The sequence below is a fragment of the Leucopleurus acutus genome (genome assembly GCF_964270905.1).
Source record: "Leucopleurus acutus genome assembly, chromosome: 18".
Lineage (NCBI taxonomy): Eukaryota > Metazoa > Chordata > Mammalia > Artiodactyla > Delphinidae > Leucopleurus > Leucopleurus acutus.
The window spans coordinates 16,225,142-16,247,436 of NC_139160.1; the positions used below are offsets into that span (position 1 = coordinate 16,225,142).

At 35.2% G+C, this 22,295-nt stretch overlaps 1 protein-coding gene across 2 annotated transcripts in view; it reads left to right on the plus strand.

Annotated features, from left to right (window-relative positions):
- The window catches only part of INTS6 (integrator complex subunit 6), an 88,451-nt gene that overhangs the window by 13,645 nt on the left and 52,511 nt on the right, over positions 1 to 22,295 (plus strand). The window contains exon 4 of one of the 2 annotated variants that reach the window (XM_082859586.1): positions 10,619 to 10,708. In XM_082859586.1, the coding sequence (XP_082715712.1) occupies positions 10,619 to 10,708 (90 nt within the window). Of the gene's footprint in view, positions 1 to 10,618; positions 10,709 to 20,592; positions 20,614 to 22,295 lie in introns of those variants that run through there. The other variant, XM_082859587.1, reaches the window with a different exon arrangement.

Genomic DNA, 22,295 nt, shown 5'->3' on the forward strand with positions numbered 1-22,295 from the left:
AGAAATTGAAGATGATTGAGTATGCAGTTCTCTGTGAAAGGTTAGACTGCAAACCACAGTGGATGATGTTACAAAGCCTGGGTCCCTAAGATAATGACAAATAATAGTACTTTTGGATTATTAGGAATAAGCAAAGTGATGTTTTTGTAGCCTCTGATGTAATGCTTGAGTTGTGATGGTTCCTGATCATTTATGTACTTTGGAAGGTAATAACTAATGTAGAATTTTGAATTTTTGTACATTTTAAATTGTCAATCCCATTTCTCAAACCAGTAAGTTAGAAGGAATACCCAAGTAATTGCATTCAGAAAATTGGGCCTAAATCAAATAGTAGAAAGAGTAAGAGATCTTTACATCTAAATTTTATTGTTAATCAAGAAGGGATAATATCTAATCCCAAACAAGATTATATTTAATGTAAATCCTAATCTAAAAAAGAGTTATCTTGTCATGTTCTTAGAGCTTCCATTTCAGTGAGCTATAGTATCAATCAAAAACATGTAGCGATCTGTGCAGGCACCCACCCATCCATATGTGACATCTGCTTTTTCATGAGGTTCATTTCTAACTTAAAACCTTGGTGGATTTGTATGTATAGATAGGAAGGCTTGTAAAAATTTGTTTTTAACAGTAGAACCCAAATATTATGTGGTTAGTTTTTTGTTTCCCAAATGTGTCATCTATTTTGAAAAATTTAAATCTATAAACACTTGGGAAGGTGCTTAGCATGAGCATCAGTAAATGTTTGAATCAGAATTTAGCAAGAATGAATTTCTAGAAACTCTTTACTCAAGTTCATATACCTGTATAATGGATTTGGAGAAATTTAAATATTTCCTCCTAAAAAAACTTACTGAAATTGGGTTACCACAAATTCTTTCCTAGAAAACGAAAATTCCATATATTATATATATATATTTTTTTACAAAGCAGGGCCCCTTAAAACCTAATCTCGCATTTTGATTTATCCAATTAACTTATTTTGAGGTTGACCTTAAGCCATAGCATATGGGAAATAATAGACTATTAGTTTTTCCAAGTGCTTATCATGAATTATTTTCCTTTATGAAGTTTAATACTTTATCGCTAACTTTACTGATATGCAGTATTTATTAGGCAGTTCTTCATTTTCAGTAGTAGTCTTAAAGATACTTAGGTAGAATGCTGTGGTTGAATTCCATCTTTTTTGTAGGATAGCTGTGGTATGTGTGAATGATTCTTTTGAGAGCATATTCATAGTGTGGATGTTTAGAAGGAAGTAATGATAATGGTTAAAGATGTGATTTAATCAGACTTTTGCAAAAGTAATATCTGTAGGTTTGGTGTAGTCAACAACCCAAGGAGATGATTATTTTTGATAGAATAGGCAGGTCTGTATGAGTTTTTTTTTTTTTTGAGGTTAAATTAATTTGCAGCATTATTGCTGTATAACTTTACCTATCTTTGAAAGTGTGTTTTCATCTTGGCTTTTATTTTTTTACTTTTTCTGTTATGGTTCTAACATGTTTTTTTTTTAATTATTTTATTTTTTTGGCTGTGTTGCGCAGCTTGTGGGATCTTAGTTGCCTGACAAGGGATCAAACCTGGGCCCTCGTTGGTGAGAGCACACAGCCCTAACCATTGGACTGCCAGGGAATTCCCTAACATGTTTATTATTATATGCTTTGCTGGAATTAAGTTAATACCACATAATCCATTTAGTATAATGGATGTATTAGGTTCTTTATCCAGAATGTTAGTATTTCTTAAGTAAAATTTTATTTCTTACACCCTCATTACTCTTTTTATGCCAGTATAAACACTGTTTACCTGCTACTATGTATTAAATAATGCCAAAACCAAGTATTTATTTGTTAGAGTAATCTTATCCAAATTTTAGACTCCAGTTCAGATGTAAAACTCAAAATTCTGTGAAATTATTTAAATATTTAAATATATTTAATTTATATTATTTCCTTTGATGTACTCATTGTTAGTCTTATCAGTCATTGAGTTTAACATTCATCTTTTTCACAAAGTCTAGTAATTCTTCAGTTCTTAACAGTGAATATTTTTTACATTACTACTACAGCTGACCCTTGAATGACACTTACATGTGGAATTTTTTCTTGCATACTACAGTACTACACAGTCGGGGGCTGGTTGAATCTGAGGTTGCGGAATCACAGATATGAGGGTCCGACTATAAAGTTATATGTGTATTTTTGACTGTGCAAGGGTCAGCGCCCCTCAACCCCTTGCGTTCAAGGATCAGCTATATTTAGTTTATTATTTAAATCAAATCCTAGGATATTGCTCCTTACTCATTATGTTAAAATAAATATATAAGATTCCCTCCTACTTTTGCTCAAGTCTTATTATTCCATCTGTTTCTAATGCTATTTTTTTTTTTTTTTTTGCGGTACGCGGGCCTGTCACTGTTGTGCCCTCTCCCGTTGCGGAGCACAGGCTCCGGACGTGCAGGCTCAGCGGCCATGGCTCACGGGCCCAGCCGCTCCGCGGCACGTGGGATCCTCCCGGACCGGGGCACAAACCCGTGTCCCCTGCATCGGCAGGCGGACTCTCAACCACTGCGCCACCAGGGAAACCCTAATGCTATTTTTTAAAAAATAAGGAATTAAATAGATAAAGGAACTGTATTGGTACACAATTGTATAATGGCATTACTTGAAACTAAAAATATATTTCTTTTAATGGGGAATTTTAACATGTTTTTCTTTAGTTTATACTTTAATGTATTCTAAGTACTAGGTTTCTATACACTAGGAGATTTTTTTTTAAGTTTTATTTTTGGATACTATGCACATTTTAATTTTGAAGAGTACTTGTTTTGAATATGTAATAAATGCACGTGGTTAAAAAGTTAAAGCATTAGAGAAAGTTATACAGTTGCTCACTTCAGTTCTTCAGAGGCAACCATGATTAATCAGTTTATAGTGTGTATCCTTCAGAAATCTTTTGTATGTAGTTGAAGGTATTTTAAAAGCAGTGATTTTTTTTTTTGCTTTTTTAGCAAAAACTTTTTTTTGAATTTTATTTATTTATTTATACAGCAGGTTCTTATTAGTTATCCATTTTATACATATTAGTGTATATATGTCAATCCCAATCTCCCAGTTCATCACACCACCACCCAAAGCACTAATTTCTTAAGATGAATATCTGAGTTTTTACATCAAAAGACTTATTTATGCCACACCACTTGGGATCTTGACTCTAAAAGTAATCTTGCTGAATTTGAAAACAAACATAAAACTTGTAAATCTGGCCTTGGAATATTGATTTTAATGTAAGCCTGTTGGGCCTTTACTGACTTAAATAATAATTATATTTTGTTTGGAATGTGTAATTAACGAGTTGTGCATTCATCCCTGTAATATAATGAACCCCCCCACCCTTTTTAAAAAAAAAGCTAAACAATATTAATGACAGTGAGTTATTGAATAGAAAATATAACTTGCACATCAAAACTATGATTTCATAGGTCTTATTGCTAGAGTTTGAGGCTAAAATAAAAAAAGGAACTGATGTAAAGAAAAATATTAAGAATGTAAATATTAGTGCAGGTAATAAGTAGATATTGAAAAAATTCTGGTTGTGGTATTCAAACGTCTGAAGTTTGAGCAATACTGAACTAAAGAATGTTATTCTGGTTGACTTGTGTTGCAAAGTATGTATTAAAAGCCTATTTTCTCAATTCTGTATAGTTGTAGAAGTGTTTATTAGTATTATGACTAATAAGGCTTTGGATGTGAATTGCAATCTAATACTTTTAGAAATAAGCTTAAAGTAGAAGAATATGTTTAATATTGATGTTTCTGTATTATATTTTTTTATAGAATCTGATTTTTGACAAATTATAAAGGGAAGTGTCAGAAAAAGTTTCTAAATGAATATGAGCTGGTTTATCTCATTTTAGAACATATATTGTTACCTCTTTATTATCTATGGTAATAGAGAAAAATAAGGTAGATAATGCAGGACTCTTTTCATATTTTCAGTATTTATATAGATTTTACAGTGATGTAAATAAAGGGAAGCTAAAGCTCTAGTCTTGAACTTAACTTACAAAATTTTTAGCAGCAAGCCTGCTAGGTACTTGTCCCGTATATGCATGAGAACCTTTAGTGATGTAGTACTTATTTCTCAGGGCTGCCCTTTCCATTTCCTTACATTTTTGCTTGTTGTCACTGTAATTTACTTGAAAAGGAAGTTTTTTTTTTGTTTTTTTTTTTGTGGTACGCGGGCCTCTCACTGTTGTGGCATCTCCCGTTGTGGAGCACAGGCTCCGGACGCGCAGGCTCAGCGGGCATCGCTCACGGGCCCAGCCACTCCGCAGCATGTGGGATCTCCCCGGACCGGGGCACGAACCCGTGTCCCCTGCATTGGCAGGCGGACTCTCACCCACTGTGCCACCAGGAAAGCCCGAAAAGGAAGTTTTAGATTGAAAAAAAGCACGTGCTATTTCTGGAAGTTTTTGATTTTCTGCTAGGTAATATACTTTTAGCCTGGACGTATCATGTTATACATCTTAACATCTTTTTGGTTGATTTCTGTTGGCCATAGCTTTCCTGGCACATAGCAAAATAGCTAGCCGGTAATAGATGTGGGTTAGCCGAAGATGCTGTCACAGGAGCGAGCCAGAGAGTGGATCTTTGGTGTACATTTTCCCTGCCCTGGGAAAAGTGTAGCATAGACAGGCACTTGGCTGTCTTTCTGGGATTTGTTTAAAGCAGTGATAATCATGGTGGAGCATGGTGGCATGGAAAGAAAACTTGAGGCCTTTGGTCCTGCAGCAGAGGTAGCCACTAAAAGATCTGCTGAATGCTCAGGGCTGCCTTCCTTTCGCTTCAGAAGATAATAAAGACATGTTTAAGGGTACAGTAAAATTCCTGTGCCTCATCCCCCAACATTTTAAATTTCTTGGGTAAAACTAAAACTGCTGATTCTGAGAACCAGGTTAGTTTATATTTGAAGGTAAATTAGCCTTGATTTTATGTTTTCAAAACTATTTTTGCTAAATAACTTGTTTTAACATTTTCAAAAGCATTTTCTTTGCAAAAATGAAATAGGTTTTAGTGGATAAGACCTACTTACTTTAATTATATTCTTTAAATTGTCTTATTGAGATTTTATGCCTTAATTCATTTAACATCAGAATACTGTTAAATTATTGAGAGAACTTATGTGAAGTAAAAGTTTTTGTATTTGTCTTTAACAAAACTCTTTTACCTGAGACTTTTGACCAATATTAAAACCAAATTTTCTAAATGACAAGATTTCCATTAGTAAATATCTCTAGAGGTAGAGTATTATACTTTGCACTGTAGTTTTTGTTATATGTCTAGATTTCTTTATGCCAAAAACCAGTGCGAGTAAAACATATGAGTTTAGTTTTGCTAATGGCAAAAGTAAACTTTTAGTCCCTCTACTGGCTGCCTTTGTTGTAGCAGAGCTTAAATTTTTTTTTTTTTTTTCTTTTCAACTCCTAACTAAGATAAAGTCTAGCTTTATGACCAAGGTGAATTTTGAGGCAAATTCTAATATGAACTGTCCCCAAATTGAGTGACTTTGTAAACAAACTTATTAAGAATAAAAATGGAAAGTAGTGACTTTTAAATATAAAGATTTGAGAATTATTAAACTTCAGAGGCTTGGCCCTGAATAGCTAAAAACATTATATTACACTGATTAAATCATAACTTTAGACTTTTGAAATGTTAAATTATTTTTTGTAAAACGTGAAAAAAAATAATCTTGTGATACTGGCAGACAACCAAAATGTATTTTAGTTTGCTGGATAAAAGGGAATGTCAGAGAAAGATGCCAGTTACTTATGCACTTCTGCCAAGAGTAAGTGTACTACCAAAGGCAGAGGAAGAGCAGCCTAAAACTATACATGAGAAGCTTCATGGCGCAACATGGTCTGCTCACTTGCTGCAAGTGATTTAAAAATTTATGCTTAGATAAATGTTAAGACAATCAGCTTTATATAGAGGTTGGGATAACTTTTCCCTGAAGAAAAAAACCCCTCCTTTTGTGTATAAATTACGTTTGTTAAATCATTATTCTAATTAAAAAAATTTTTGTTTAGTTTTGGCTGTGTCGGGTCTTCGTTGCAGCATGTGGGATCTTTGATGAGGCACCTGGGATCTTTCCTTGCGGCACGCAGACTCTTTGTTGCGGTGGGCAGGCTTCTCTCTACTTGTGGTGTGCGGGTTTTCTCTTCTCTAGTTGTGGCGTGTAGGCTACAGGGTGCGTGGGCTCTATAGTTGTGGCGCACAGGTTCCAGAGTGCGTGGGCTCTGTAGTTTTGCAGGACGCGGGCTTTCTAGTTGAGGCGCACGAGCTCAGTAGTTCTGGTGCGTGGGCTTAGTTGCCCCATGGCATGTGGAATCTTAGTTCCCCGACCAGGGATGGAACCCAAGTCCCCCCCGCATTGTAAGGAGGATTCTTTACCATTGGACCACCAGGGAAGTCCCTCATTATTGTAATTTTTATCATAACTAACACTATTGCTTTTCTTATTGTGATTCTTGACTAAACTCTTTCACCTTAGGGTGAAAGAAGGGATCTTAGGCACAGTAGGGTTAAGTGACTAAACAGATGAAATGAGGATAGCCATATTCTTCTTTACTTTTCTTTGCCTTTGATCTTTACCTGTATTTTCCAAAATTTAAAGTCATTAAAAACTTAATATTTATTTTTTTGTTTGTATGTAAAGTGAAAGTTGATTGAAGTTATATAGTTTTCAAAAGTAAATGATATCTATCTATATAGCATTTTGTTTTACTGTGTTTTTGCTGGGAGGTGGTATATTGATTTATATATAGAAAAAATGGTAGGTAAGACATCACAGAGCAACAGGAAACCAAGTAATGGAATAGTCCTACTGTACGTAGTTAATTTTACTGCAGATAGAATATAGTAAACCAAACTACTTGTAATAACATTCATTGTTGTGTGACTGTGGCACAACCCAGGTTGGTGTAGAATTGTATTCAAGAGAATTTAGCTGCTACCAGTAGGACCTTCAGATGCTGTAGAAAGACCATGCGATTTAGAGTTGGAATCATGTTCTGGCATTGCCAGTTACAACTGTGTGACTGAGGGTTATATTGTTTAATCTCCCTGAACATTTTACCTCACCAGGTTTTTAGGGTCAGATGAGATAAATATAAGTGCTTTATTGTTATTATTAAGTACCTGGTTATTACAGTATTTCCAGGCATAGACTCCGAGGAGTATCATGTGTATAAGACTCTAGTAAAGTATCAATTGAAAGCTTTGTTGTCAAGGAAAAAGTAACTTTGATTTTAATGTTTGAATGTAGCTTAAATTTTTTTTTTTTTTTTTGCGGTACGTGGGCCTCTCACTGCTGTGGCCTCTCCCTTTGCTGAGCATAGGCTCCGGACGCGCAGGCTCAGCGGCCATGGCTCACGGGCCCAGCCACTCCGCGGCATGTGGGATCCTTCCAGACCGGGGCACGAACCCATGTCCCCTGCATCGGCAGGCGGACTCTCAACCACTGCGCCACCAGGGAAGCCCCTAGCTTAAATTTTAATAACTCAGACTTTTTGCTAAATTTGAATACATTTGAACTTGACTTTTAGACATTGTGGTTCTTTAGAAAGTACATATTAGCTTTTGGGTGGACATCATCATTCGTAAAGTTCTTAATGACTGTAGACCATTGTCGTTTAATTATAAATATGACCAATCCTTCGGCGGATAATTCTGATCATGCTTACACAGAAATAAGAATAGATGGGTGTCCAACTTTTGATCAGAAAGTATGACTTTGATTTAGGTTAAAAAGTAAAGGTGATACAGAGATACTTTTGCAAGTATTTAGTCCATGCTCTAGTGGCATTAACAGATTTGCATGTCAGCCAAAGTAGTTTTAGCTTAAGAGTGAAAGTGAGGTACAGTAGTTTCGAAGATACTAGGACTTCTTGATTTTCTTTATCTCCCTTTGCTAATTTTTGAGCTAAAATGGTATTTATAGAGACCAGGAGAGGAGAGTTATTATAGGTACATAGGTACATCGTTTATGATGTGTGAGAGTAGTGATTATGTATCATGCACTTAACACAATTCCTATATATGATAGCCACTCAGTAAATGATTGAATGACAAACATGAATGAATGGACAATGGACGGTTGGACATATGTAGGAAGGAGGTGGTATACCCTTGTAGCCTAGCAAATTGTTATATGTTAAGTTTGGGAAGCACTCATTTATATTGAGGTAAAGGTAAGTAACATCTATATATTTTGAAGCTTGTTGAAGTTTGAGTAATTCCGAGTGGCTCTGTGAACTTGGGCAGGTCTATGTTAGGCTATAATCAGTGAGTCAATATTTAACTGTCCAGTGCTTAGATATTTTGTGCTCGGTGCTGAGGAAGAATTATGACATGATCCTTGCCTTCAGTGTATTCAAACAGGAAACAATAGCAAACAGTACAAAATGGTGTATTTTTAAAGAAGTGCAGTAAAAACGCATAACAAAATTTACCACCTTAACCATTTTTAAGTGTCGAGTTCAGTAGTGTTAATTACATATACGTTGTTGTGTGAGGTGTTGTATATTTAAATTGAAAATATGAGAATGAGAGGATAAATGCTGTGGGGAAGCGGGATTCAAAATGTACTCCATGAAAGCACTCCAAATCCAATTTTATTTGAGGAAATGTTGTATTTATACTTTTATTTACTTAAGTTTGAAAACGACCACTATTAAAATTTGGAGAGGGAAAGGGCTGAATTATTCAAGGCCAGAGTAATCAGGGAAAGTTTCAAGGCAGAAGAGGAAGATTTAAACTGGGCCTTAAAAAATGATTAGGAATTGGATGGGTTGTGGGCAGGGAAAAGGAAAAGCATTCTTCTTGATGGAGCCAATCAAAGCTCAGAGGTTGGGGATATGAACATTGCCTATTTCTCGATTAAAGAGAAGATCTGCATTATGAGAATTTATTGTTTATGTTGGGGGTGAATGGTGTGTAATGTAATGTCTCCCAAAATGTGTTCCATCTGCCATGAATGTTGTAGAGGAGGAAGGGAAGGGAAATTCTTGTCTTTCTCCTGCAAGGTTCTAGTAACATTTGAATGCGACTGTGCATTTGAGAGCTTAAAAGGTTGTATCCAACATATTTTAATTTTATATGAGCAGAGGAAGTTTTCTCTACCTGGAACCATTGTTTCTTGGACACCAGTTTGAAAACTGTATATGCCACCTACATACACTTTCTTGACTTGATCAAGAAATTTAATATACCAGATATCCCCCTGCTCCCACTTTATGATTAGTTATAATCACAGTTACCGTATGTGAAAAGTGTTGGTAAACTCATTCAACAAATACGGAGTATGTACTGTAATCTGCTAATGATTGAGAGTTATATACATGTAAGGAAAATGTTACAGAACCACAAGATATTACATGCATATAACCCTTCGACATTCTTGCTATTCTATGTATGGTCAGTGAACATTAGCGTCTCCTAGCCTGCAGTCTTGTTAGAAATGCGAAACCTTAGTCTTTGTCCCAGACTTATTGAACCAGAGCCTGCATTTTATTAAGATCACCAAGTGATTCATATGCCCATTAAAGTGTGCATTTGTCGTATGCTGTTTTACATCATATGCAACACAACTTTGTTCTGTCCTTTCTTGAACACTGTTAGTAGCAGAGAATTTGATACCTTTGATTTCCAGCTTAGGGTTTACCCTCTTGAAACTTCTACCCTCTGGTCATGGTTTTGTCTTAAAGAGTTATACAGAATCTGCTTCAGTATCTCAAATGAGAGTCATGTATATGTAAAAGATAAGCTTATGTTTATCTGAGTCCCTAACAAAATGTGTCACCTAGAATTGATCATAGTACTCATAGAGTGACTTGGCCAGAGATTTGAATGGAAGTTATTGAAGTTATTTCACCTTAACTACAGAGCGTTTAAGAGCTCTGTGCCACTGTGTTCCATTGCCTCTGCTGCTGTTATTTTTTTACTCCTCTTGCCAAGCAATTTCTTTAAGTAGCCATCCTTCTTACTTTTAACTTTTCACATTGGACTGTTCTTAAATTTTGCTAAGCTCAGGGTAGGCCTAGTGTTTCTTTGGAACCAGCTCTTAGAGCCCTTCCATACCTAGTCACTTGGTTAGATACTTTGATTAAAGACATAGATTACTTGGTAAAGGATCACCTAGTATTTTGCCTTCCTCTTTAAGAAGTTTCTAAAGAAAATTACCTATTATTTTAATTTGTAATATCTAGATATGTCAAATCACTAGAATTGAAATGTAGGGTCCCTTTTAAGGAATTAAATACTTTTAGTTACATAAATATAGATGCTCACTGTAAAAATTAATACAAAAATGTAGAAAGAAGTAAAAAATCCATTTTTTCCTCTTTCTAATTCTAACCCTTCAAGGTTAACCTCTGTTTAGTTTACATTTCCTTCTAAATCTTTTAAAAAAATGTACAAAAGGTATGTGCTATAAATAAAATTTTAAAACAAGAAAGGGGGATTTATATACTGTTCTGAAAATTGACTTTTTACTCAGAAAAATTAAGCTGATCTCTAGACCTTAATACGATCAATGTGTTTTTTGACTTTAGGGAAGAAACCCTTTTTTTTTGGAGCCAGCAATAATTATTACAATTACTGATGGGAGCAAGTTGACTACTACCAGTGGAGTCCAGGATGAGGTAAGTTATGTTTATATCAGCATGGATTATGCAAATGCAGTTGAAAAATCTTTATTTATGTGTACATTGTAGGATATTGAAACCTTAAGTAGGTTTGCTCTTTATTTGTTGCAATCTAGAGTCATCTGGCTCCTAGAACTCATTTACTTTCTCTGTTGTTTGTAGCAATGGCCTCTAAATTTTCTTGAATAGGAATCCCTTCCGTGAAAAATTTTGGAGCCTACCACCCATCTCAATTATATATGTATTTTTGAGTTTATGTGAGGGTCACAGTGTCAGTTCATATATTAAATTTAGTAAAATGAATTCTTATTTTCAGGCTAAAAAAATGGAGACAGCATTCTAATAATTTCTTTCCATATTTCAGTGGTTTGTCATACGTACTGCAGTATGGAGACTCCTAGACTAGAGTACAGCCAAGCCAAGAGGAGGTTAAAACTAGGAAAAGTGAAGGTGTTTGGGTATTTTAATTCTAAGTCAAATACCATATAAATAATTTACAGCTAACTTCACGTATTCTCTACTAGCATGCATTGTGCAGAGTTGGTTGTGTGTGATGTGATAGGGTGAGTGCAAGAGGTTTATTTTAACTTTAAGCTGTTTTTGGTTTAGAATTTGAACTGCTCTTTTTTTTGTTGTTGAGGCATGCGGGATCTTTCGTTGTGGCGCGTGGGCTCTTTGTTGTGGTGTGCAGGCTTCTCTCGAGTTGTGGCGTGTGGGTTTTCTCTTCTCTAGTTGTGGTGCACAGGCTCCAGGGCGCGTGGGCTCTGTAGTTTGCGGCACGCAGGCTCTAGTTGAAGTGCATGAGCTCAGTAGTTGTGGCACATGGGCTTAGTTGCCCCTCAGCATGTGGGATCTTAGTTCCCTGACCAGGGATTGAACCTGTGTCCCCTGCATTGCAAGGCAGATTCTTTACCACTGGACCACCAGGGAAGTCCCTGAACATTGCTTTTGAACATTTCGTTTATTACAATAGGTTGTTGTAGAAAGGAGATGGTTTAGGCTACTCTCTTTACTGCTTGCATTTGATTTAGAATCTTAATTTTAATTCTCACTGTATTTACACACGGTTTGATCAAGTAGGAAGAGTGTAGTCTTTACGTTCGGTAATTTTTAGAAATACTTTCATTTGTGTGACATTGTGGAATGCAAATTGGATATGGAGTCAGGACACGTGGGTTCTAGTCATTGTTCAACTACTTTCTAGCAGTGAAGTTTGTATCAGTTACCTAGCTTCCCTAAATCTCTATCCTTGTTCGTGAAATAAAGGTGATAATTCTTGCCTTACCTCATAGGGCTGTTGGAAGACTGAAATGAAATAATGTATATGAAAGTGCTTGGTAGGCTGTAATGAAAAGAACAACTGTATTGTTCTATCATGAAGCATTAGAACTAGTAAAGAATTGTTATTGCCTGATCTTGACTTGAGAGGAAAAGAGCCAGAATTATTTTGTTTGAGCAGTTGACGTTGAAGGAAGTTTAGGATATAATTCATAGAGAAACAGTTGAAAAATTTAGGTAGATTAAAATTCATAATTAAATAATTTATAGTCTATACATAATTAGTAGCCTTGGAACACTCCATAGCTGAACTTAATGGATTTTGGGGCTTTCTTAAACGTAGTTTATGTGTATAGCCAATTATATCCTGCCACTATCAGGAACAGATAGACATTGATTATATACATGAACAATCAATATGTTGCTTAACTTTAAATTTGAAGCTCTCAAACTGATTTTTCCCACTTTACCTTCCTTTTGAAAAATTTGACTGAGAGAAAGATTGAGATGTCAATAATCAGGTCAGAAATACTAATGATTTAGTTTTGTAGTTATGATGACTTCAAAGGTATTTCTCATTTATATTTACATTTATATTTATATTCCTACATGTGAGATTATCCATTCAAGGTGCTCTGGTCTTACCACCTTTGTAGAAATGCCCTTTGGGGTACAGTATATTTTGTTCCCATATATCTGGATCTGGTTTGTTTGTAATATTTGTTTCGTAGGACCTCCTCTAGCTTTAAAAAAATATCTTGAAATATACATGGATGTTGGAATTGCTCACCTTTCTTCCCAGGTCCTTGGGAAAGATATTGGAGAAATAGACCTATGTGTTTATAATAACCTAAAACTCCTTGCTAGTAAAGTTGGGAAGACTTTTCTGTGGGCCAGGAGCTTACCTTTTAGTTCTCTTATATCTTCTACAATATTTAGCATAGTTCTGAGAACAGAGCTTATATTTTAAAAATATTGATTATAAATATTGTTGTATTGAGTCTGGTAGTCATCAAGATCAAAATTTATCGCTGCTACTTCTTATCTGAGGTGGAAGTCATTTGTTATAAGGCAAAGGTTTATTTTGGGTATGCGGTTGGAACATAGGTCTCTGAGTTGTGTTGGGTTTCAAGTTTAGGAGTTTCTTCGATCATCGGCATGTTTAGTTCTTAATGTTCCAACAAGACTCATTTTGTGGGCCAGAGGATGTACCCTATATGTGTATATTGTGGAAACTTAATTTTTAAAAAATTTTATTTTATTTATTTATTTTTTTATACAGCAGGTTCTTATTAGTTACCTATTTTATACATATTAGTATATATATATATATGTCAATCCCAATCTCCCAATTCATCCACCACCATCCCCCCCCCCCTTTCCCCCCTTTGGTGCCCATATGTTTGTTCTCTATGTCTGTGTCTCGATTTCTGCCTTGCAAACCGGTTCATCTGTAACATTTTTCTAGATTCCACATATATGTGTTAATATATGGTATTTGTTTTTCTCTTTCTGACTTACTTCACTCTGTATGACAGTCTCTAGGTCCATCCACGGCTCTAAAAATAACCCAATTTCATTCCTTTTTATGGCTGAGTAATACTCCATTGTATATATGTACCACATCTTCTTTATCCATTCGTCTGTCGATGGGCATTTAGGTTGCTGCATTGAACATTGGGGTGCATGTGTGTTTTTGAATTATGGTTTTCTCTGGGTATATGCACCGTAGTGGGATTGCTGGAATGCTAGTCTCTTCTAGTCCAAGTAATTAAATTATGTTATTCATTTTGAGGAGAATTATCAATTTATAAAAAGCATAAAGATGCTTTTTTGTTTGCTTTTGTGTTTGTGTTTGTATGTGTGTGTATGCATGTGTGTGGTACATGTGATCTATATTGTTGTAATTTCTACTAGGAGATAACAAGCAGAATGTTCCCTTTGGCTCTTTCTCTTCAGTTCTCGTAACGTTTGCCTTTGGCAAAACTTGATTCTTTTTAAAGATTTATTGAATGAGTGATTGTGTTGATGATTTCCACATTAGGTATGTGTATAATTCTTGATTACCTGTGACTGCTATTAATGTGACCTGTTACTGTTTATGGAGTTGTGCATCCCACCCATACAATACCCTTTGCTTACGAGTTATATTATCTCACATAGTGTATTTTATCTGTTTTGCCAGTGCTATTTTTCAGGAATAAGTTTTCCTGCTGCTTTGAAATCATCCTTATGGCATATAAGGAAACATGGAGCTCATCTAGTATTACTTTTTATTTTACAAATGAGGAAATTGATATCCAGGGAGGCAAAGTGATTTGCTGAAGGTTATAACATTTATTATTGCCAAATTCTGGATTAGAATTGATCTAAATTCTAAAGACATCCCAGCCCCTCAAGACCCAGTGCCTTTTCCCTGATGCTATCTGCAGTCTTTGTGTTTGATTCTATTATTGTATGTTCTGGAAATTTACCTTCTATTTACCTGATTTCCTGTTTGTCTGCTTCCGTTTTCTATACATTTGTGACGTAGGTATTATGTTCTTATTCACTCAGTGTCCCTTGAATGACTATTATGACCTGGGCATTTCTAGTCAGTGAAGATAAGAGAGATGAATAGGGTGGATTTCTGGTTCTTAAGTTCACAGTCTTATGGGGGAGGATAGCCTATTAAGTGGTTTTATGAATGATAAACTAGAGATGCCTACTAGGTGTATGGGAGTGCTAAAGAGGGAGGGGAGGGTTAATATTACCTATCTTGTACATAAGTCGAATCCTGTGTAATGTGAATTTTTATAGTCATTTTAATGTTGATTAAATGCAAGGATCTTGTGGATGATTTGGTATAGGATGTGGCTCATAGATTATATCTGTGAAAGTTATAGAGAAACCTGGTACAAAGTTGTTTTGAGTGTAGAAAATAGTTAATGGAAAAACTTGGTGCCATACCGCCTCCTGACCTGGCTAAATTTGTACAGGCCAGAATGATCTAATTACTTATAACTTGTTTGTCAAAGTAATGTAGGGATAACCATTTCCTCTGTGACGGTTCATCATTTAGCAGTATGTTAGCAATTATAAGAGAAACAGTGTGTATTATGGACAAAAATCCTGAGCTGTATAAAATGATTTTACCTTAATTTATAATTTTAATGATCTTTTTTGGCCTTTTAATAAAAGTCCAGGCCATTGTCGGAATTGTTCATGAGTGTGTTTCTAGTGTAGTGTTTTTTGGATAACTCTGTAGGACTTTTGATGACTGCTTGTGATGGAAGAGTATGTGTGTATTTTTTGACTATTTTTCTTTTTAAATGTAGCTATTTGGTAAAACTGGTTGTTTGCCGTATTTTCACTTATGAGCTCTGAGTTAGATGGGACTTTGAATTCTGATACACAAGAAATTTATATTTCTTATTGCCATAATAGTCATCTTTGGTGTTTTTTTTTTTATCTTTGGTGTTGATAAACATACTTGTGGTCATATACTCATAATACCATTTATCATGTTATGTTACTAATGTATCAAATGTTTTGGTAGAATCACTAAATTTTAATTGGAGTTATAGAAAAAAAATTTTTTTCTGGTTTTTATTGCTTGCAAAGATCTTCTCTGGTACTCTTTTGCAGTGGAAAACTATTCTGTGCTATGATTCCAGGAACACATGGCTAACTATATTGCTCAATAAAGTAGTCAGAAGAAATCCTGCCAGTACCTTCTTGGTGATGAATGACATTCCAGGATCATGTAGCAGTTAGTTTTCTCTTCCTTGAAAGTGCTAATAGTAGTGTTATCTTTCAAATATTGAGATTTGCTGAAGACTCTTTCTGCATCTCTTGATCAGTTATGATTGCCCTGGAGGCTAACATTTTAGAGAAGATATTTGCAGTCATAAAAATCCTGTTGGCTTTTGGCATTAAAATTTTTGCCTTATGAGCTTTCCCAGCTTTTTAAGACAAACTAGGACAGCTACCTTCATAACTGCTTGGAAGATGTTCAGAAAGTGCACATGTTTGTAGAAAGAGAAATGTCTGAGTAACCTCAACTGTGTGTTCAAGTGGCTATAGTTTGGGGGCTTATCTTTCAACTTGTCAGTTCTCAAAAGTTGATGCAGAAGTCCCATCAGTCTTTGAGATGTGGACTGGTATTAGTGATTTTTCTGGATCATTTTGGGCAATGTTTAATGGTTTTATCTTTTGTAAGGATAATCTGTAATTAGGATCTATAATTACAGTTTGTATTTAACTCTTCATGATATATACTGATTAAGACAATCCAGAATTTTTAAATCTGTTTCTACTATCTGAAATAATTCAGAAATCCCATCTCCCCACCACCATAAAATATTTGTATTTCACTAAAGTCACCAAAAATATGTGCCGTAAGCTGTCAAAACTATTTTAATTGTGTCTACAAAGATTTTTAAACACATTTAAAATTGTTGTTTCCCAGTACACTTAGAATTTTGGGGAATTTTGTCTTTATTTTTTTCTTTTTCAAAAAGACTTCTAAGGAATCTTGAGGGACTTCATTGTAGTATGATAGACTGTATTAAACAGATCTGTGTGTAAATTCGTTTCTGAGTTTTCATTATCAAGATTAGCTCCTGTCTTACTGATTTGTGATTCAAATGTTCTAAACATATGTGTAACATTACTATATAAATATGTTAGTCTCTATCAATTCAACTTTCCAAGAACATTTACTAAGAATTTGTTGGATATAGATCATTTGCATTTTCTTTTTTTTTCTTTTTAAGCAGAGGTCTTCTTAGAAGCCCATATGATTTAAATTTATTTATTTATGGCTGTGTTGGGTCTTCGTTTCTGTGCGAGGGCTTTTTCTAGTTGTGGCAAGCGGAGGCCGCTCTTCATCGCGATGCGCGGGCCTCTCACTATCGCCGCCTCTCTTGTTGCGGAGCACAGGCTCCAGACGCACAGGCTCAGTAATTGTGGCTCACGGGCCCAGTTGCTCCGTAGCATGTGGGATCTTCCCAGACCAGGGCTCAAACCCGTGTCCCCTGCATTAGCAGGCAGATTCTCAACCACTGCACCACCAGGGAAGCCCTGCATTTTCTTTTTTACCCATATTTTTGGCTGTGTTCTCTCAACCCCTTACTTCTGGTGTGCTATAGAAATGTATAATATCTACAATTATTATTATTTGAAAATATGTAATTATAATAAAAATGCATAATTAAAAGAAGTTGATGATATATTTCAATTTAATACCTGTAGTGAATTTTCAGCGGTCCACATATGCAGTACTCTTTTTGAAAGAATCTTTTTTCAAGGTCATGTGGAAAGAAAAACTCTTAAGGATTGCCCCTAGACAGACACTGTAATAGAATAATTAAAAGGAAATGCTGGCTGATCATTCTTTAGTGAAGCTGTATGGCTACAGTTACTCAACTATTATCTAGAATTCCGTGTTAAGATATATCAAAATAGTTTTTATTTCAGAGGGTGAAGCAACTTCACCCTGCATTTATTAGCCTGTCAGAACCAATAAGCAATAAGAGATGCTATACATGAAAGAAAAATTTCATTTAGAGATGTTTCTATTATTCTTCTGATTCTAGCTCTTACATATATAAACTACTGATATTTAGAAAAGTAGTTTTCAAATGACTGCATCAGAATCACCTAAGTGTTTTATAAAATATACATGCCTCAGCTCTAATTCTGGAAATTTTGCTTCCATTGATCTGGGCAGGGACCTGGGAATCTGTATTTTTGGATGTGTCCAAGTTGATTTTGATACACAGAAACTATGCATCAGAATCAACTATGGCTAGAAACCATAGTTTTAGAACATAATTACAAATATATATATTTTAAAACTACAAAAAATACTTGTGAAAATAAACAGCTTTAACAAAACAAGATAAAACTGTTTTTGATGTACATGGCCAGCAATATGTTATTTTTTTTTTACATCTTTATTGGAGTAACAGCAGTATGTTTTGTTTAAGATAAAAATTAATTCTTGACCTTTAGAATTGTTAAACTTGGGAATTGGGTGTCCAAGGGATATGGAATAGGTCTTCTGTGAATTTTTTTTATTGTGTTTGATATGACTTAGAATCACTTATTGGATAGCCCTCAGATATTAACTTCTATATCAACTGCAGCCAGTCTTTAGTTACTGCATATGGTATGCTGTGTTGAAGAGGACTCTTAGACCCTGAGAATGAGAATAGGGTAGAGGAGAAGAGGGTAAAAAAGGGGGAGTAATTAATTCATATTATCTGTCATGTGCTTGCTATATCTGTCTTAGGAGTTTTTATCGAAAGGACTACGTAGTTTTCTCTTATCCTTACTACGCTTTAATTCCTGATTTGGATGTTCATAACTAGCATTATTTTTTTTTAAGTTTATATATGCATAGAATTGGTGATAGTTACTCTTAATTTTTGCTTTCTAGAGAGTTGCTGCTAAAATACCCTTCCATAATGAATTGTTCCAATTTTGAATGCTTAAAGTACATTTTAGATTAATTCAGCAATGATTTTTCTTGTGCTGCATAGTGACTTTGGTTGTGTACAAGAATCGTGGCACACCATACATTTATATTTAGTACTGCTATATTCTAGGTACTGGGGACACAAAGATGGAATTAAGCAAGGCTTTTGCCCCCTAGAAAACATACTGTCTTTCAAGATAGGAAAGTAAATAAGCATTTTTAACACTCTAAGATAAATCTCATGGCAGAAATAATGAGAGAAGCTAAGTTTTGAGGAATGAGTAAGGAATTGAGCCGTGACATTTCAGGAAGAGGGAACAGTGTATATATATAAGTATGAAGGCATGAGAACAGTATATTGGGAGGCTATAAATTCTATGAGTGGAATATGGTCAGTGCAGGTAGAAGTGGATGCTTGAAGTGTAGGTAGAGGCCAGATGAAACCATCCTAAGGAGACTGGACATCGTTCTGTTAACATTTGCAGAGGAGATATTGAAGATATTAAGCAGATGAGTCACACGATCAGATTTGCATTTTAGTGAGTGTACTTTGCTAGAACGTGAAAGAAGATAGATTTGAAGGTTGGTAAACTGGGAAGAATTAGCAGACTACATGCAACAACCCAGGAAAAACATGGGGTGTGCTAAAACTAAGCCAGCGCCGGACAGGGAGGCAGAAGTCTGAGAGATTCATAGGTTTTCATAGGTGCTCTAGGCAGGTCCTCAAGGACAGTAAGGGAGAAGAAAAAAGCAAAGTGGCTGACAGGGTTCTGAACCCAGGGTCCCTGCTTGGGCTTCAGAGGGTTCTGTAAATTCCCTGAAATGTTATCTAGACATTGTCTAGATATATATGCACGGTTTTCTGGGGGACAGAGGTCTCTAGCTTTAATCATATTCTCAGACAAGTAAAAACAAAACAAAACCCACGGTTTTAGTAGTATTTTGAGGTTTTCAACTTGGGAATCTATGTGTGGATATTATTGGTAGTGGTGACTGAGATGGGGATATTGGATAAGTAGTAGAAAAGAATATAAAATAATTGTTTGATCAAGTATCATTAACTTTAGGGTACAAATGTATTAAAGGAGTTATGAGCCAACTTTTTAAACAATAAAGACTTTTTCTTGCCCTTTAACATTATGTCTTAGGAAAAGTATTTTGTATTTAAAAACAGAGAAGTAAGCAGAATTTTATCTCTGGGTTCTGACAGAATTTTTATTTTGAAGCAGATTAAATAAATAATCGTTGTCATCTTATCATTTATTTATCAGATCTTTAAGTTTTTTTGTTTAAGGCCATAATGTAAACATCTTTGAGTGCTTATTTTAAACAAGCATGAACATTGATAGTCAGAATGCTAGGACAAGAGCATTGTGTGTCAGGGGGTAGTAGTGTCAAGTCATTTAAAGAGGATGGAAGCTTAATTCCTTTTCCCTTCAACAGTATGTAATTTAAGATGGGCTTTGACTGCATTGGCAGTTTCTGCCAATTAAACTCAGATCAAGTCAGTATGTTAGGTGTATTTCATGCCTCTCTAAGTCAGATTACAATTTGGGAGCATGAAAAAGCTGAGTACTTGGTCTCCTGATGGAGCACACTCACCTAAGCCTGAGGCTGTTAGTCTTTTATAAATACCTTCATTATATTATTTAGCTGTGTTCCATAAATAACTATTTTATATAACTTCCACCTTGAATTGTTCTTTTCAGATGTAATACAATAGATTTACAGTTCTTTATGTTTGCGTATTAGGAATAAACGTGCATTGACTGGAACGATACTGAAACTATGATCTTTACATCAAGGCAAGGCTACATTTTGATCTAGACAAGGCTGTTTTGGTATATTTTTCCCCACGCTCTGTCTTTTCAGGTTGAATTACTGATTTTTCCCCCTTTGTTTTGTTTGTTGTGGTTTTGATGTTTTTTTTCCTTTCAGCTAAAGGAGCAGTCCAGTGGTTTTCAAGAAGTGCCAAAGTGCACTGACTGTCTCATGATGACTGGTGCCTCAGGGAGGGTCATGATTCCTGGATACAGGATCGACCTGATCCTGGATGTCACTTCAAGCAGTCAGATCGTGGGGAAAAGCCTTGTCTAATGGCTAGCCTTCCTCAAAAGTCTGATGCTAGTCATCTCGGAAGGCCTCAGAAAGAGCCTTAAAGGTGAGCAGAGTAGAGTGTAGTTCTCTCTGGGGGCTGTTACTATTCGTTGGAGAATATGATTCAACACAGAATGACAACCCTAACCTGATAAATCCAGGTTCAGTTGGTAAATTTAGTTTATAAATTTGTTGAGGATGGTGATCAGACCTCAACTTTTGACTTATTAGAAACCACCTTCCTAACCTTAAGATCTGTAAAGGGAGGAATTTGGTATTTCCTGGGCCCTTCAGAACCTTAGGTTAGTATCTGTTGTCGTAAATGGAAACAGCCTACTATCACAACTAAGGAACACTTTAGTTACAAAATTGCATTATGTTAAATACCCATGGATTAAAAAAAATGTAGTGAAGTATTCTCTTAGTTTATATGGTTATCATATATTGATTATATATCAGGCAATTGGGCTTCAGGGCTTGGAAGGGCAAATTGGCATTTGATTTGTCTGTTACACTGATTTTTTTAAAAAACAGCCACTTTTGAAGCAGTTTGGATTTATGTAACACATATTTGGTTGCATTCAACTTGAAGAATTAGTACTACCTGCATCATTTGAGTAACATTTTTAACCCCATAAAAGATTCTTTAGAGATGTTTTGAGCATTTTGGTTTGGAAAATATTTAATTCTAGGCCTCTTTCTCTTGTCCTTTGAAGTACTTACAGAACCTAATTGTTCATATAATAATCTTGATTGCTAAATTTTCAATAAACTCTAAAACTTGTCTATCATAATAAGACTTACTAGGTTTTTGTTTAAAAATTTTTTAATTGAGTCACTTCTATTAGTAAAAAAATAATATGGGCATGCACAATCCCCAATGTATTTGTGTACATTTTTACATTTAGAAATTATATATTCACTAATGTATTAATATTAGAAAACATATACAAAAGTAAGAATTTTAAAAGATGAAATGAAAAAACTTATACAAAGGGAGTTCTGATATTTTCTTTCCCCCCGCCACGCATCATGATGTATTTCGGGTTGACAAACTCTTTTTAAAGGCCAGATAGTAAATATTTTAGGCTTTTCAGCCCATATGGTTTCTGTTGGAACTACTCAACTCTGCTGTTGTAGGGTAAAAACAGCCACAGACAATATATTAAACAAATGAGCATGGCTGTTTTCAATAAAATTTTATTTACTGAAACAAGCTGTGGGCTGGATTTGGCTGGAGGGCCATTGTTTGTTGACCCCTGGAGTATACCCTGTTTTGCAGACCACTGCCCTAGACTTTGCAATTGTGTTATACTACTTCTGTTAGATCCTTTCACCATCACTTTTTAGAGTACAGTTGATCTTCCTTATTGAAGTGAGCAGAAGAATATTAGTAGTCAGAATGTATTGTTTAATTGAACAGATACTTATTGAATACCAGTGATGTTCAGACATAAGGTTAGGTGCTGGGATGAGTTTGGTAAGAGAGATAGGTAAACAGTTGTGGCATGGTGTAAGAAGTAATTTGATTATAGCACAAGCTGCTGAGAAAGTGAGGCTGGCTCTGGGAAATGACGTATTAAGTTGGACTTGAAAACTTAATGCAAATTTGTGAAGTAGATGAGTTCAAAGGCATATAGGTGATAGAAGAGAGCATGGGAGAACCATATATATATACCTCAATAACTGATTGCTGGCAGAGTGTTCAAGAAAGAAGCAATAGGGAATGAGACTGGACAGATCAAC